We start from the raw sequence: 18,310 nt of genomic DNA, 5'->3' as shown, positions 1-18,310 counted from the left end.
GCTGCACAGTTGGCAGGAGAGTGGCTGATGTCACATTGGATCAGTGGATGTTGGTGATGGTGATGGGAGGAGGACCTCTCCTGGGAATAGGAGACTGGTGCTTTCAACACCTCCACCCGCCCATCCACTCCCACTAGCCTGTGGTATCACCACCGTCAACATACATCAACGACACTCTGATAATAAAACACCTAAAAAAGGAAGATGCATGTTAAAAAAGGATATGTATTCACCTACAGGCACTGCAGCTTTTCCAAAGACCTTCATGTAAGAAGCTAGAAAGTGAAAAACTGTCACCATCTCCGTGAAAACAGCTAATCAGCAGAGACAAAGAGTACGCTTACGTCCTTCTGCCTTAGCTAGACCAACACAGAGCGTTAACAGACATGTACAGTATACAGTTGCTCACCATTCAACCCTGACTGGCTGTTAAACCACCACATATCTGAGTGTGGCAGACATGGGGGGGGCAGCAGCAGGAAAACTAAGGCCTTTCACTTTGATCTCTGGAGTGCAGCCCATTTCAATGTTTGTGTTTGAGATGTAGACCTTTAATTTTGGCCTGATGGGTTCCAGGCTCTTTGGGTTTAGCGTGGTATGTCGGATATAGGAGTGTTTACACAGTCTCCCTCCAGCTCTCCTGGTGCTGAAATAAGTGCATTAAGATGGATGGATTTACTTAGTCTCTAACCTCGGGATTTGGGGGAACAAACTCTGAATGACCTCTTTGTGTTGCTGGAGGGGATGGAAGGAGACCGGCCCACACTGCTGCTGTGTGAGCGCGTTTCCTCGGCACCAACAGACCCATTCACAGCATCTCCTTAAAACTGATCCTCTAGTCAACAAGCTTCTATTGGGTAGGCACCAACTAGACTCACATACAGTATTTACCTGACTCGGTTACCTGCCAGAAATTCCATCATCAGACCTGATTGCTTATGTTAAGACTTTAGCAGGTGACTGTGAGTGAGATAAAAGGCAAACAGACAGATATTAATGAGAATGTATAGTGTACTGTGTCCGTTTTGAATGGATGTTGTGTTATTCATGATTCTGAATAATGATTGCATTGAGTAAACCAAACATTTTCCATCAAACTTTTGCTCTCAGACCTGACAGAAGACCTCATAGAAAAAAATGTGCACACGTTAAAAATGAAGACCCTCGTCAAAAGGCTGAAGTAGATCTGATTTAAAACCAAACTAAGAATTCTGGAAGAGCATTCCCCTGCAGCAGAGATCAGGACTAATGAGCTGTGATCGATACAAACATTTAAATGCGATTTTGAGAAATGCACAGCTGGAAATGCTGCCATATTTCACTGCCCACAGACTGACTAAGTATATGGGAGCTGTTGACATCGGGGGCCGGACAATTGTTTGCAACAGTGAGACAGTAAATCAGCCAGTGCTCCCCTTGATTTGTTAACCTTTGTTTGGCTGTGTCAGCAGAAGAGGCATGGCTGGAGCGGCCCCTTTCATGGTCATGAAATACAGCCTCTCTCTCTGTAGTTGCAGCCATGGAGAGGAAAGGGGGGAGGGCTTCCCTCTGTGCTGCACAGGATATTGAGCTTCCTTTACCCCTTAGAGATACATTAAATGCTCCTAGCGGGGGATGAATAACCACCAGAAGCAAAGACACGGGGGAAACGCCTGGAATCTGCCTCAGTGATGTATCATTCAGAGTTAAATCCTTCAGCTCTCTCTTATTTCTACAAACATGCTCACTTATTAAATACCAGAAGGGCATTTTGATTAGTTTTAAGCTTGTGTTTGAGCCAAAACAACAACAATGCTTTATTCCAGCAGTTATATCTGGGGGGGAGGGGGCCCTGACCTCTCAGTGACCTCCCAGCCCCAGGCAGGGAGAAAGAGACCGTCCTTGACTGCAGCCGTTCCTCAGAACGCACAAAAGGCCAATGGTGGTGGGGTCATCTTTCCACTGCACATCAGGTCAAGTTCCACAGGCAGCCCTGATTTCTTGACGCACAAACCCACACAGACGGCAGAGGTCAGCACGAGGGCAGTGCAGGGAGCCCGGGGCAGTAAACCAACACTGGTGCTGTGAAAGGCCAACCTTCTCTTTCCAGTCCACTGAATGAGTTAGGGAGCTGCCTGGGTGATTTGTGGCGTGATTGTTGCTCTCTATATCACTTGAGATTACAGCAGGTGGCGGCCCACAGCCTGCAAGTACACACAGCTCCAACACCAGTCCTCCTCAGGAAAGCGGGAGAGAATGAGAGAGAGAAAAACAAGCCCTCCGCTCCCTCCCACACAGCAGTAATACGCTCACAGGCAATTTTGCTGCCAGCAGAGCTCTCTATGACAATCCAGGGAGCTCTTCAGCTCTGATATCTGCCACAAAAGTTCACCTCCGCTTTTCTCTTTCCACTATTTTTTTAAACAATGTCATCAGTGCTGCAAATTACACCTTCCACATCGCACTGTATTCTCTCCCTCGGTGACAGACGCACTCAAGCCCGACACACTTCACCAGCGGCGCTCTTCACGCTGGCGTCAGCCCCGGGTCTCGCTGTAGCACCGCTTCATTTTCACATTAACTCCAGTAAAGCATGGTGAAATCAGCGTTGTGCTGAGGGGGGAAACTGAGAATCACTACACTGTGCACTTCAATTCACCCCCGCACTGAACTCGCTCTCACATCGTAGACACAGCTGCAGGAGATGTCTCACCAGGGACTGGCTTCTTCGATATATCTAGCAGATGAATTCTTTGAAAAAATCTCGAGTACATTTTCTCTACACCCTCGAACAGAAAATCATACAACAAAGTTATTTCTAATTGTGACCACAGTTTAAATGCGACTTTGATGATATATACGCAGGTAAAAGCCAATTAAAGACTCGTCTGTCATTACTTACTATTCTAAACAGATTCCATCTGCACCAGACTCAGCAGTTCACTGATGAAAACATTTTCATGTCTGCTCTTGATAAATGGCACTGCGGAGCTTTTTAAATGTCAGCCAGCATTATCTTAATCTCACTGCTGGGGCTACGCTCAACAAACAATGCACAGTGAGCTTAGTCTCTGCCCTCCAATGACTTAGCTGAGTCTTCAGGACGGCTTGTGGACTGACAATATCATGAAGGATGGGAATGTAACTGGGTGACAAGATATTACTGCCCCGGGACACAGCTTTAATCATTTGATAGATCTGTCTGTGGGGCTTTGTGGTGACATGCGCTGCTGCTGTGGCTTTATAAGCATCTGTATCAACCCGGTGGATCCCTGGACAGCGGTCACAGCCTTAATAAGGCTTGGTTACTGATTTCTACCCACAGCACCTTGAAAGCAGCTTCGATGTTAGTAAAGTTGTTGACTGGTGGCCAATAGACTACCACAGCTTTTTGCCCGGTGCTCGCTCTCTTGCAGAGCAGATGAATCAGGAGAGCTCTCACTGACACCTGCAGGCGCATCGACAACTGCAGTAATTAGAGCTAACATTTAATGACTCTTAGTTAATGAAATCCATTCCTGGGCAAACTGAACCTAGAGTGAGCTGGAGTGAGGGAGAAAAACAGAGGGGGAAGCAGAAGAGTGATAGTGACTTAAAGCTCCACATTAGACAACTATGCAGAGTTGACACAGACGGCCCTGAGGTGACGCCGACACGAGAGGGGAAGAAAACAAATCAACGTCAGGAAAGACAAAAGCTGCATTCACATCAGTCGGAGTTTCTCTTTAAAATGCAGTGTAGGCCTTGGGTGGAAAAAAACAAAACACTGTGGCTTTTGAGTTTGCATGAAAAATACAAAGTAATACAGTAATTATTGAGTAGGTGAGAAAGCTGTGAGATTAAAAGATGAGGGACCAGCACTAAGTCTTCAAAGAGATCTGAGGTTGCCCTGGGCTAATTTCCACTCTTGCTTCAGAGAAAAAAGCCAACAGTCAGTCATTAACAAAGCTGCACATCAGCAGCTGAATTACAATGGCCTTCTCTTCTCTCTGTTGTTTCAACGTATGTTCAGGGCATCTTACCTTTGTTCCACTCAGTGCCATTATTATTAATACTATTATGACTGAGTCTGAAATGAGCTTTTGGCTCATCCACCATGAATAATACACATTCTGTCATAGACATGTCAAGCTATTTGCTTTATTTTTCTGCTACTATCAATTATTTAAAGCCTGATTTATTCACCAAAGTCTATTGTCCAGCAATGTTTATATTTTTCTCCACTGTAAATATTCCCAGATGACTGTCTATAGATTTCAACACTTGCAGACTAATGACTCAACTGCAGCAACAACATTATAGTTTCAGCCATAACCATTCCTTCATTGCAGAAGTCAATACAATAAGTTACAATTAAAAAACAATACAATATTAAACGGTTTTTGCTATCATGGTGTGTCATGACTTTTTCAAGGCGCGTTCTGAACCCTGAAGCCCAATAAGCATTTTCTGTGTACCAACAAGAAAGTGCACAAACGGTCAAACAAACAGACTTTTTGCACCTGCCTCTGAGCAAATATTGACACTCGTCGTCCCACAAATGAGTCGCTCTCCCTGTTTTTGTTGGAGCTGTTGCCCGTCCTGAGGTTTGGTTGCATTAGAGTGCTGGTAATCCCCTCCAACAAAAACCCACCTGACTCTTTAATCTCAACACCACCCTCCATAAAAATACCAGTGGTCCTTGCTCTCCCTGCACCTGGATTCTTTGACTCGCCTTTTCCAATAGGCAGGCAGGCATTAGCATTAGCATATGGCAGGAGAAGAGGAGGGGACAGAGATGGTAAAAGGGAAGAAAAGAGGGGATATTTAAATGGAAATAGAGGCCAAGAGAGTGGACTATCATGCAGCAGAGAGAAAGCGTATTTTGTGTACTGTTTCCCCAGTCAGGTCTCCTTTCATAGAGGGGGAGAGAGGGTGGCCTTCTGTTGATTTAGGCTGCACAAAGGGGGGCTTAATCCTTTCAAGGGAACCAAATAAGTCCACAGAGAAGCACGTTCAAAAGGAAACCTCCCTGTCAAGCATGGCCATTGAGCCCCCCCCCCCCACCACCACCAATGGATGCCACAAATCAAGCCCTGGAGGGAATCAAAGGCCAGAATGTGGGAAATGTGTTTGGAGGTCTGCTCAGAGGGAAGTGCAGAGAAACGATGGGAGGTACAAGGACCTATCATCAGCAGTTGGCCCCATTTCAGCCTTGGCCCTGAAGGGGTCATAACCCTCATCTCCGAGCCTCCCCGCGGCCCTGCATGGTAACTCCCCCCATTACAGAGGAATGTCCATTCACGCGGGGCACCTCCATTATCCCTGAGCCACAGAAAATGGGGCTGCTTTTAACAGCAAATTAGTGACTTAATAATGAGGTCACATGTGGTGTTGGCACACAGAGGCCGTAGCAAGATGCTTTTCCTGCCCTCACTTCATTCCCCGCAGCATTATTACATCCTGCTCCTCCTCTGGCCGCAGTGCAAGTCCTCGCGCATTTCAGCACATTTGCAACAAATGCCACATTGGTTCCACACCATTTCATGTCACATGTTCCACACATGCAAAAACACAGGCCCACATGAAGCATGATGGTTAATATTTTAGTGATTCCATCTGATGACTACAGGCAGAGTGAGATTGTTATTTTATGCCTTGGTGTTGAATAACAGCTGAGTGGTACTTCATACCTGTGCATCTTGGGTAAATTGGATCAGGTGCATAGATGCGATGCCTAGTTATTGATGCATTATTTTAAACGATCATACACAAACACAACTATCACTGCACTGGGACAATGCATACCAATTTCAACATGGTGATAACACAGGAGGATGGAAATACACCTGCACCATCATTCTGTCATCACTACAGCACGGTGAAAAATATAAACGTAATGTCTGTACCTTTAACTGCAGCTGTGCTGAAAAACTTCTCAGAGCCGGCATCGGAGACCTGGAAAAGAGGAAAATGGAATCAGCAAAATGTCACATAAAACTGCAGAACCATTTCCCTCCAAAATGTCCAAACACACCCACAGATAACATTTCTCGGAACATTTCAGGGTAATAACTTCTGACTGAGAGGACATCACTGGGTTATGGTTAATGATCATTAGGCTTAAGTCACCAAATTGTCATTTCAGTGTAAATCCTACTCCTGAATTTATCCGAGTGAGGTTTATTAGATGTGATTATGGGATGTGTCTCTGACAATGTGTACTTGACAGATGCTCTCTGTTTTACAAAGACAAACTTCAAGATCAAATTTAATCCCATTTAGCTGCTTCCCCTGCACCTGTCATGTCCAAATTATGTCTGTAATTATTTAGGTAACCTGAGCACCACGATCAGAAGCAACACTGCATATCTAGACTCAAACAAAACAAGTGGCTCTTCATATTCGCGCCACTTGATGGCACTGTTGCTCCGTGATAAAGCCGCTCCGTCCCTTCTCCTAGCAGAGCACCAACAGTATCACCGCGTTAGAATAAAATGTGCAGGGATGGAATTAAAACCTGAATTAGTCAAATAACAAAACGCTTATATAGATGGAAGAAAGTTTATATATATAAAAAAAAAAAACTAAGTCAAAGATAAATCATCTTTCAATCACGAGGTTTAGGGGAAATATTTTCATATTACAAATAACTACAGGTTGCTCGGACAGGAAAGAAACAGGACAACACCCGTAAAGCTCACGCACATGGGAGGAAGACAGACAGGTTCCTCTGAATAAAATGAATTTCTGATAAGTGGCTTTGTGGATTCTCTGGCCTCATGATTTATATGATGCTAAATTCTGTAGCAAATATCATGTTAAGGCATTGCACTTGGGCAGGGGTGTGTGTGTGTGTGTGTGTGTGAGTGTGTGTGTGTGTGTGTATGGGGGGGTGTTTTCTTGTGATTTAGCCTATATAACGCTAATGACCGTAATATTCTAAATCTGCGTGCAGTGACAGCTCAGTTATATGCACACTCATGTCTTTTTTATCATGTCTGCAGGAGAAGCCAAGTGTTGTAATCACAGAAACAAAACAGAACAGTGCGGATCAACAACCAGCCTCCATTAGGACTTAATTTTTGTTAAAAAAAACAAACAAAAAAAACACACTGTAATGGATCATCTATTAATTGTCTAGTACAACACTGACAAATGTAAACAATGAAAGCCGCAGAGTAGATGACAGCAGGAGAGGCGGCATGACAATGGTTACTGTGATAAAACCCCTCTCAGACCATTTTGCGGGCTCTGACACACAGTGATAAATAAATCTGAGATTAGAAGCGGCTCAGAGGCAGCGCATACCTTTGATGTGGCAAGGTTAGCAAATAAGTCAGGATATTACTTTCTCGGTCTGGTAAATATGGCCTCGTTTCACATTCTGCTTTTCAAATAATATAATCCACACAAGAGGCGGCGAAGTCTACTCCTTTTAAATTGAGGACAGCCATGCGGAGAGAGAAGAAGCCTTTCCAAGAAAAAAAAAAAATCCAAAGCCGTTCACAAAGCTACTGCGCCTTTTGGACAAAGGGAACCATGTGTCTCGCCACGGAGAGCTTCTGCAACCGCACTGAGGCGACGAGCGGAAAAAATCCCTTGGTCCACCTTTCTTCCTTCGCTCAGGACACAGTGTGGTTTTTTCACCTATATTCTCCTGTCGGAAATATCCGTGAGAGGAAACAAACAGGATCCGGGAGGGTTTGTGTGTGGGTGCGCAGAGAGGGGCTGCGTCCGACGGAGCAAACCAATCCAACAAAGCGCACGGCCAGTTTCCTCTGAAGACACAGAGACGGAGGCAGATCACACAAGCGGTGAGCAAAAATTCACAAGGTGTAAGCCCGCTGTCGCCGCGTGTTCAGCTGCAAAGCCAGTCTGCAGTTCTCTCTCTCTCTCTCTGACGGATCCCGGTCGTGGGCACACAAGAGCCTCTCCCCATCCGCTCCCAAGCAGCAGACAAACTCCCATTCATCCAGCGACTGACTGCCTGAGTGCTGCTGCCGCTGCTGCTGCCTTCACGGTCGGGTCCTCCCACTTCCTGATTTCCAGGCGGACTTGGATTCAGCCTCAGTCGTGCTCCTTCACAAGACAAACACTCGTGTTTTTTGCGCCTCCGAAAAGCTTTGAGGTCACAGAGGCGCACATCAGCGCGTTTGTCTTTTGCGTAAATGGCGCGCAAAAGGAGAGACAGCAGCGCACCAGAGCTAGATAAGGAGGCAGAGAGAGAGAGAGAGAGAGAGAGAACAAGAGGGAAGAAGGGAAAGGAAGGAGGGAGGGGAGAGCAGAGGCAGAAAGATATTCTTTCTTTCACTCTGTACTGAGTGAGGTGATGTCAGCCGCTAATGAATTCCCCAGTAGGATGCTGCTACCGTGAGGGGAGGAAAAACAAAACGCTCCTTTACAAACAGCATGCACCACCTAGCAGCCCACAGGCGCTGTCTTCCTGCTGGATCAACTCCCACTCCGCTGGCCTGGAGGGAGGTCAGCTGGTAATATAAAAAGCACTTAGGGTCATGCAGCCTTCAATTTGAGCTCTGAGCTCTCCATGGCCAACCCTGACAAACCTAAAACCCAAGGAGCTTCCACCCCTGACACTGCAGACATAAATCATGACTACCAAGTTTATAATTATGTGATAACTTTACCAAGCCCTAGAGGGTTTTTTTTTCTTAGCTTGCCTGCCCAGGGTCACAACAGAACAACCCTGCTGGAGCTGGCAGGGCTCAGCCTCTTGCTCCACCCTCCAGTCGTTTCCCGGCGTTGATGCCACAGAGCGTGTATTTAGAAGGAATCACACAGATTTAAGGTGGGACACCATCCTGTCAAGATTCACACTGCAGGCCTGAAAGTAATGTTTACCTGAGAAGCAACAGCGCTCATCTTTCCTCACCTTGATCCCTCACATTTTGCAAATCCTGATCTAATGCTGGACATTCCTGGAGAATCCTCTTAATAGTGCAAACCCTTGCATTCTATAGCTTGTCTAATGAGCATTAACCCACTGGCTGGGAGGTCAATGGATGTACAATAGAGTCACATTGCAAGGTATTTCCTTGCCAGCTCAGCCCAAGCAACCACAGAGCAGAAAACAGACTTAGCTCATAGCTGAGATGCTAATCCGTCCCTCGGTAACAGAGCGACCGAGGGTCTGTTGGCTGGCTGGGACCGGCCATACAAACATGAAGTCATGGGAAATGGGATATACCGTTGCCTGAGACTCAGAGTGGCAAAACAAATCCTCACACATTAGGAGTTGACACAACAGCACTTTTCTCCAAACCGCAGTCAGATGCTCAGTCTGGTTAAAGTGAGAAGTTTACGATTCATCCATGTACTCCGCAAAGCTGTCCGTAGACACACTGATGACATACACAACAAAGAATGTGAAGTACCATCAGGGGGTGGGAAGGACTGGCCTCAGGTGGCCGGTTAAAGTCCAGCCACTTGGTTCAGTGGATAAAAGCTGTGGTCACAAAGGGCCTGGGAGAAAGAGCAGCCTACATGGCCATGTGTTCATCAAGTTAGAGGCTCCTGCTATGCATCCTTGTGTGTTTCAGAGACGTATGCATTGTGCACTGAACCACTTCACCTAATGAAATAATTAACCTCTGGCTTACTGTTGCTCTCAGGCTGTGGGAAAACATCTTTGATAACTACAGAGAAATTATTCAGCTGTACAACGCCACGGTTCATTCTATGTGGAACAGAAATAGTAAATCATGTCTAAAATTAGTTGCAAATGTACTAACTGTGGTTACATGTAATTAGATCACAAGGATTCCTATGTTTGAAGCGGTGATTGTGATGAAACATCAAGAGCATATCGTGGTTTGGCTTCAAACGCATGACATGGCTGGCTTCAAGATATGTATTTATGCGACTGCCACCAACATAAAATGGCTACCAGTCATTTTCACAGGCCTGTGCAGCAGCAGCAGCGGCAGCAGCAACGAGCGAGTCGCTGTTCTCCATTTTAAACGGTCATTATCAGATTTGAGAGCGACCACAAGTCTGTGATTACAGCCACACCGCCAAACAATCAGCGTCCGGATCTCTCTCTGCACATTATTTTTAATTCAAATGAAACGCTGACAGAGACGAACATGCACATAAAAATGAGAACCCTGCACAGTTTGACTGTGGAAAAACATCGTCCGTGCAAGAGAACGAAGCACTGAGATCAAACACAATGTCTGGATCTATGCTATGTATCTCAGTAATTGCTGTCTGGGCACGTAAGTTCTGTCTATAGACCATCAGCCTCACACTGACATTTTGTCATCTTTTATTCTTTTTTTTGGACGCTGATTCTCCACTTCAAAGAAACCAGAGGCATGTTTTCTCTCCCCCCACAACCATGGTTTAATTTTACAGGAACTCTCTCCTAGATTACAATCACAGGGGACCGGCTCGCCTTTATGAGCCTTCCTGCCATTATGCCAAATCTACCCTCATTTAAAATATTACTGATAAGTGTAACATGAGTGCTGGCAATGTAATATGTTAAAAGCTCTTATTACATTTGCCTGCTGACTCCAGGCTCAGTCTTTGCCTTACAGGGACTAAAAAATACTCATGGATTCAAGCTACGATTGGATGCAGAGGGCAGGAAATAGAAAGAATTTTCTTAATGACATTGAACACAGTTATCAGCGATGAACAGCAGTCATCTCAGGTGGGCGGGTATTTCACAAACAGTTTCACCTCACTGTGACATCTCTTTCAGAATGAGACACAGTAACTCCTGAGCCAGACAAAGGAGCACAGGGTAAATATAAGTAAACAAGACTGAGACTGCAGCCATGCTCTGCGAGGCTGCACTTAGAGCGCCAGTATAGACACATTTTTCACAGAAGACATTTTCACCTGTCATCGCAGGAAGTGAAATCGACAGTTTCTCAAACTCTCTGAAACAGACAGTCTGACATTCAACACCCACTTAAAAAACTAGCCAGATGTGGTCCTTAGACAAGTAGCTCTGATGCTTTCGGTGTTTACAAATGTGTGCGACACTATAGCTGTAACACCTCTGCCTTCCGCTGTGGTCGGACGACACGTGGTATGGACTTGTTCTCTTCTAACATTAGCTGGCCCCTAGCCTTAGGTCTACTGGTGCTTTGAGTTAAATGCTGAGCTCAGCATCCTAACATGCTATAATAACAGTGTTAACCAACCCACTTTGCCACATTGCTGGCGTGTCTCCTGAGAGTCAGAATATACTTGAAACAAAGGAAGGAAAACAGCAGAAACATCATTTGACTTGACACCTTAAAGAACTGGGCATAACCTGGTTATATCACGGCCATGTAGCAATAGATTGTACTGTAAACATAATGAGTGGCGGTGTATGACAGGCAGGCAAACAGTGGAAGACCATGTTTCATTATGTTTCAGTGGCTGTTTACACACAATAATCTGATTATTGGAATTAACTAAATAATGCCTGATTAAAATGGGCTGTACACAGCTCACAGTAAATAACCTGTTTGACAAAAGGTTTTTTAAAAATAATTCCTCGTGTTCTCAGAGGAAGGAGTGGGACTGGATCACACCCTCCTTGTTGCTTCAGATCTGAAACGTCCAAATGTTGCAGCGCACATCTAAGAACTGTGAAATATTTCTAATTGCACACACATAAACCCACACACTTGGATTTGCCTACATCTCCTTTCTCGCAGCCCTTTGAGAGCAATGTGAGGATGTTTTTTTAAAATTAGTTTTATTTATTTATTTTTTTCTACAGTCATTACATCCGACCTTATCTCCCAGAGCCTGCACTGGGTTGTCAATGACAACTGGCTCTAATCTCTACCCCCCACCCCCCTCGACAAGAAGCAATGACAGGCCCTTTCTTCCCAATTCCTCAGACACGTAGCCAGACATAAATTAATCTGTCACTCATTGCTAGTATTAATGTGGGGATGACACACGGCTATGCATGCAAACACACACTCACAGACAAAGACAAATGCACCCTGCATTAAAAACCGTTATACAAACTGGGACACCATATCGTGCCAAAAGTGGAAAAAGCCTTTGGAAAAGCTGACAGTCTTCTCTGTTAAACTGCATCAATCAAATATCCTGACAGAGAGAATGGAAGATTTAAGGACTTGAGAATTTCCATCTGCGTTGCCACAGACAAGCTTTACAGTATTAATCTTGTAAATAACAATGCCAATAATAATAACAATAACAATACAGGGTGATTGGCATTCTGGGAACATTTAGGAAGCCTGATGGGTGCAGGGATGAAAGAGTATCTGATCCGATGACATTACCTTTGTATATCCTTTGTGATACAATAAAACTTCCTGAGACAAGAGATGAGAAACTCACGTCGTATGTCAGCTGCGGAAGCAGCGAAAAAGTATTTCTGCTGGTTGTTAAAAGCCTGTAGAGACTATGTTATCTGCTTATCTGTATCTTCTCATCTCCCCGTGGTTTCTGAAAGCAGGCCGGGGCCGTAGGAGTTCAAGATAAATGGCCTGATCAATGGCAGACATTATCTGGATCTGGTAGGCAATAATCAGATCCAGTTGACATTGCGGGCGAAGAAAGAACTGGCCTGTCAGCGGGAACAAACCTACTTCACTGGCCATCAGTGTAATGTCACTGCCGTGGGACTCACTTTGGAAAACAATGCAGAAAAGAAAATTGGTTTAACCTTCCCTGCTTCAAAAGCCCCCGCCTCCTCCTTCCCTCACACCCACACCCCCTCACCACCACTCTGCCCAGTCACAAGAGAAATGGGAGACCCTTTTGCCTAAATTACAGACATTGCCGTGGAATGTGGGCTGCGGGCTTCAATGCTGTGGATAATTTCAGACCAGTCAATCACTCCCTCCCCTTCTAACAGAAAGGAGCATATGTGCCTCAAATGCCTGCCTTAACACACACACACACACGCACACTCACACTCAGAAACACACCATCATGGATATTAGGTGTGATTTACCTTCAACATTTTCACTTAATGCCAGTATAATTATTAATTCTCAAATCCAAGCTAAATTATTTTAAAGGCCAAATCGGCATCCATATTTATAGTGCTGTCACTCACTGCTGATGTAGAGATTTAATGGGGCGAAAAAAATGAATCCTCTCAGCTTTTGAAACAAAGATGAGGCATGTGACAGGGAAATTGGAAATTTAATGCGCTGTATTGTAAGAGATTATTTGTTTGTGATGTTAACTTTCGTCTCTACAACATCTCAGTGTCCTTGAATGTATTTCTGCAGCACTACTTCCTGCTCGTCGCAGTAACACCGTAAACAAGTATCAGTGCTGCTTGTCATACAAATTCATTCATTTTTATTCAGTATAACCTCAAGAAGCTACAGTGTCATTTGAGCTCAATAACAATAAAAGGAGAATTATAAACCTCTTCTAATTTGAACCCTGTTTTCTCTCTGAAGCTCTACAGTGGAGCCACATCCCAGACAGAACCATTCCTAACAGACACCCCGCTGCATGATGAACCCCCAGCTTTAATTTTTCTCCCTAATCTGCATGTCTTTATATTTGCGGAGACCCAGCAGACATCTACAACCAAAGAACCGTGGCGCTTGAGCCCCCCACGAGGCCTCAACTTAATACTAACCAAGAGCAACTGTGCTGGCAGGGATATTATTTTCCCGTTTTGTTTCTTTCTTCTCAGCGGCGCGATGGGAGCGAGGAAACAAGGGGAGGCAGAGAGATAAAGGCGGAGGAACTAGAGAGGAAGAGAGCAGAGACGACAACGAAAGAGGATGAGATGGGGGGAGACAGAGAAGATGGAGAGGAAGACGGAGCCAAAGACGGAGGTGGCAGGGAAGAATGAGAGGGGAGAGAAACAGCCTGCTGTGTCTTAAAAGGGAATTACTACAGGGAAGCACTGAGGAAATCACCACTAAGGCGTTGTATTAAAACCTGTCTGACCCTCTGCGGACCCCCTGAGTGATTCACCCGGCTGGAGGAGTACGGTCTGAGGGATTAGACCTCTGACACGCTCCGTCAAGACCATTCTGCCAGGCACCAACAGACAGCCCCAGTCACCCCCCCCCATGCTGCACTTCAACAAGCCTCTCCACGGCTCTCTCTGTGCTCAACAGCTCCGGAGTGGGGGCCTGATGATAGGCTCTCTAGGGGGACACAAGATGGGCCACGGACATCAAAAGCCAGTGGGATGACAGACTGGGGAGGTCTCTGCCAACCCTCCCCCAACCTTAACTCTTTTCTCTTTCTGTCGCTGTCCTCCTCTCTCCCTCCACCTTATCCCAGGCCCCCACTGGCCATTGAGGGGTTTCTAATTGCATTTTGCAAGGCCTGAGCTAAATGAGGTCATTGTTCTGCCTACAGTAGCCACCCTGCTGGAGGTCTGATGATGGGAAGGACAGACATGGGAAGTTCAGGCCCCTTTGAGAATAAAATAAAAGTGAACACAAGATACTTGACACTTGTCATTCAGTAGGTGACAGGTGATACATCTTGTGTCGCCTTAAAAAAATCCTTAAAACAAGAATTTTTTCACATCACGCTCTGCAAAAACTGAAAGCCAGGAGATGCATCCTTCCATAGTTTTTCTGTGTGAGAGGGGCCGCACGGACGCCTGCTGTGGAGGATCCGACCCTCTATCATGTGACAGGGGGTTTTAACATGTCAGACTCCACTGAGACAGTGCTTGGATATCTTCCATGACCCCGTCGTCATCCCTCGCGCTTTGTAACACTAGAACACGGGAGACCGGTTGAACAAGAGGAAGACTGTGTGTGTGTGTCTATGTGAGTGTGTGTGTCTGGAGACAGGAGCAATTTCATCTGTGAATCCCCTCCTTTTCCCTGGTGGCGTTCCTACAGCATAAAAGTGAGCTGTTAGTTTGTGACCTACATGTGGAGCTGGTTGCCGGCCACATACTGGGGCCATGACTGGGCTGCAGGGGGTCTGTCTGTTGATAGGAACGGGAGGCCTCTTCCGCTTTGAAGCCCTGTATATTTAAATATTTCATGACCCCCTCATCTACAGCCCTTTTATCGGATTTATGCTTTGGCTCGTGGCTGCCTTTCATTAATAGCACAGCGAGAGGAGTTAGTGTTGATCTAATGCCCCCATCAGCGAGGCAGATGTGAGGCAGCGTCTCTCATACCCGGGTCCTTTTGGCACTCAGCATATCTGGAAGAAGATCTCGTTAAATGCTAGTAACAATTACACCAATTACAGATAAGCCTAAGTGTGTCAAAGCCACAACATGATGTTTACAATGATTAGCATGCAGCATTATCAGCAGGGATGGTAATCAACACTAGTGCCTGGTGCTTCACAAGATCACAGGGCTCTTTATCTGTCATTATCGATAAAAGGCCACCGGCTGAAGACAGACCTGAGCGTAGCTGTCATGTTTGGCACCAGCTCACGCTGCTGGTACTTAGCTTTAGTTAAAGCAAAGCAGGTTTGACAGTAGACTATACAAGATGTCACATGAAGAGTACGGTGACAATATCAAATGAAAGAACATCACAACTTGCCACACACGCTACTTCTGCTCATTATTGTCAAAGGCATCACAGAGAAACACTTTTAGGATCTCACTAAAGCTCTTATGACTCTGATCAGGCAGTAAACAATCCCTGGTTATCACATCTGCACATATGAACGTGTGTTTCCAGCAGTGAAGTGGCGCACAACGTGGGCTAGTAGATTTCCACGAGGGCGCGTGCTGTCATGGTGCAGGGCACCAGTCTGGAAATGTCTCCGAGGCTGGTGACCACGACATAAGACCCCGCTTGTCTGCTTGTAATAGAGATGCCTTTGAGAGCGGCCTGCATCTGCCTGCGGGACACATTCCATGCTTTCCTCCACAAACTCTGTGCCGCCGTCAGGCTCTGGGTCCTAAATGTGCACATTGTGAGGCTGCCCTGCTGGCGGCCTGACAGCAGCACATTCACTAAGAGGTTATTTGAGTAGACCCAGGCTCCCAGGGCGCAAATAGAGCGTGTTCTCTCTCTGAGAGTGTGTGTGATACTTAAACGAGTGTGTTGTTTGTGTTTATGTAATTGTGTTAAATGACCCACCTTAGAGTTTGCTTTTGCTATTAAAGTGATACTGGGAAAGGCATAAAGTATGTGCCAGTGTCTGTGACGAAAGACTGACGCTGACATAGATATGCAGTTTTCTCTCTGCACTTTTCTTTCAGTGTTTGCAGCCCGGCGCCAACGGCTCCCACAAGAGACCGTCAGTGCTGAGGGCCACCCAGGCAACAGCCAGCGCTAAGCCCAATCATTAGTGCCCGTTTCAGCTGGGCTTACCATGTACTGTGTTTACCAACACCAAGCCTCAACAAGATGATCTGGGACAGCTTGCTGTCTGTCTCACTCTCTCTCGCTGAGAGACACACGCACGCACGCACGCACGCACGCACGCACACACACACACACACACACACACACACACACACACAGTCTGTAAGAGGATTTACACTGGCAACAGGGACAGGCTGCGTCGCTTTATCCACAAGGAAAGCTACAGCACCACACACAGCTTGACCCTCACTCACATGCCTGGATGAACAGGTAAACACACACACACACACACACACACATACACAGGATTCCCTGGGGGAAACTGCTTTGGTCTGGGTTTGCTGGGTCAACTGATGCCGGGGTAAAACGTTGTATGATAGTTTTTCATTCAGTTTGATGAAAGGCTGAATGAACAATACTGTGCTCCACAGTGATCACACAGTTTTAGATAAACACACTTATGAGCCTGTGCTAATGAGTTTAACACAGAATTTAACACAGACTCTAAACTCAGTAGTAAAACAAGGGACCTTTATTCCCACTGTAATTAGACTGTTCAGTTTGCATGAGAAATAATGCAGCACCTTATTGTGCATGCACACAAACCTAATATTTTGTACCAATGAAAAACTTTATTACACCATATCCAGCTACCAACTCATTGTCTGGTCTTCTATGGTCATTACAGACCGAATGGCATAAGAAGCCAAGGTTTGAAATGTGTTTTTATTACATTTTTTACAATGTGTTTTTATTGTGTCTTCGTTTTAAAACCTGTTTGCAAGCTGAGACCGTCAGGTTTACAACGGAGGTGTTAGTAGAAGCAGCACTGGCTATGTTTCCCTCTGCTGTCTACTGATTAGTCTGCTCCGATGGCCACATTGTAACGTGATAACGGAGGGCGGTTGGTTGGCTGGCCCTGAGGAAGTCATTCAGAGTGAGTTCACTGATTCTCTGACCAGGGATATTAGAGGAGCATCTTTTAGTCATGCTCGATGGATTCCAGGCTCTGACTCCACTAAAGCCTCTTGTGTGCAGGGGAATCTAACAGGGCCGGGGAGGCCTGCAAACACCTGTCATCCACTAACGCTCCAGGCACAATAACACCTGACACTGGTCATGAATTCACGCATGGAGGGGCACACACACAGAATACAACAAAACTGAGTACCGCACAGTGCAAAATCACTAACACTGTGTTATCTTGTAAACTGTATTATTTTTAAGTTGAAGGTTATTTGATCTTATATAAACAGAAATAGAAATACAGACTAAACAAATTCCTACAAATTTATTGTACTATGAGCACCACCGCTTCCTCACACATGCACGTGTCCCAAACACACTGCAGAAAATCACACACACACACACACACACAAAAGAAAACTATGACCTGGCCAAGTATGTCCCCTGACTTGAATCCAATAGAAGCTATTAGTATTTTATAGCAGAGGATAGCACAACAAAAAACCCCTCCAGCAAACATTCAGCTGAAAACAATCATCTGTGAAGAATGACAGAACATCTCTCCACACATTTGTGTAAGACTGATGTCATCCATGCCCAGGAGAATCGAATCTGTCATCAAAAATATTAAAAAAAAACAAGACTGAAGTCTCACTACTGAAGGGTGTACCGAGGTTTGTTGACCTTTCATTATAGTTTAATTAGTCAAACATTTCTGCATTGCCTTCATTCTTCTTGGGCAAAAAAAAAAAAAAACTTTATTACCTGTAACAACTGAACACGTTAGCCACGTTGACCAGAGGTGAACTCTTGTTGTGTACTGTTATGACAAACCAAGCAGCGTGTTTCCCAGTGTAGAGCCATACAAAGGCGATCTGCATGTATGCAGCACTGGAAATATACACAACAGACGTGTGTGAGAAGAGACACGCAATTAATCACGGCATCGTCTGCACACAAACACACACGTCGTAACTGCCTGCGGGAGATGTCCTCCTGAGACCCCTGAGGTGACAGATGTGTCAAAACAACATATTGGTTTCGCTCCTCTTTCCTGTGGTGTTGCTTTGTTCCTTTACCCTAAAAAAAAAAAAAAGACAACAAAA

At 45.4% G+C, this 18,310-nt stretch overlaps 1 protein-coding gene across 1 annotated transcript in view; it reads right to left on the bottom strand.

Moving 5' to 3' along the window:
- auts2 (AUTS2, activator of transcription and developmental regulator) overlaps window positions 1-18,310 on the bottom strand; it is a 307,865-nt gene that overhangs the window by 26,827 nt on the left and 262,728 nt on the right. The window contains exon 5 of the mRNA XM_022745814.1: window positions 5,868-5,916. Within this exon, the coding sequence (XP_022601535.1) occupies window positions 5,868-5,916 (49 nt within the window). The remainder of the gene's footprint in view (window positions 1-5,867; window positions 5,917-18,310) is intronic.

This window comes from Seriola dumerili, unplaced genomic scaffold (genome assembly GCF_002260705.1).
Source record: "Seriola dumerili isolate Sdu_G_001 unplaced genomic scaffold, Sdu_1.0 BDQW01000091.1, whole genome shotgun sequence".
Taxonomy (NCBI): domain Eukaryota; kingdom Metazoa; phylum Chordata; class Actinopteri; order Carangiformes; family Carangidae; genus Seriola; species Seriola dumerili.
Note: the sequence above shows the minus strand (reverse complement) of the source record. Positions and strands in the feature narration are given on the sequence as shown.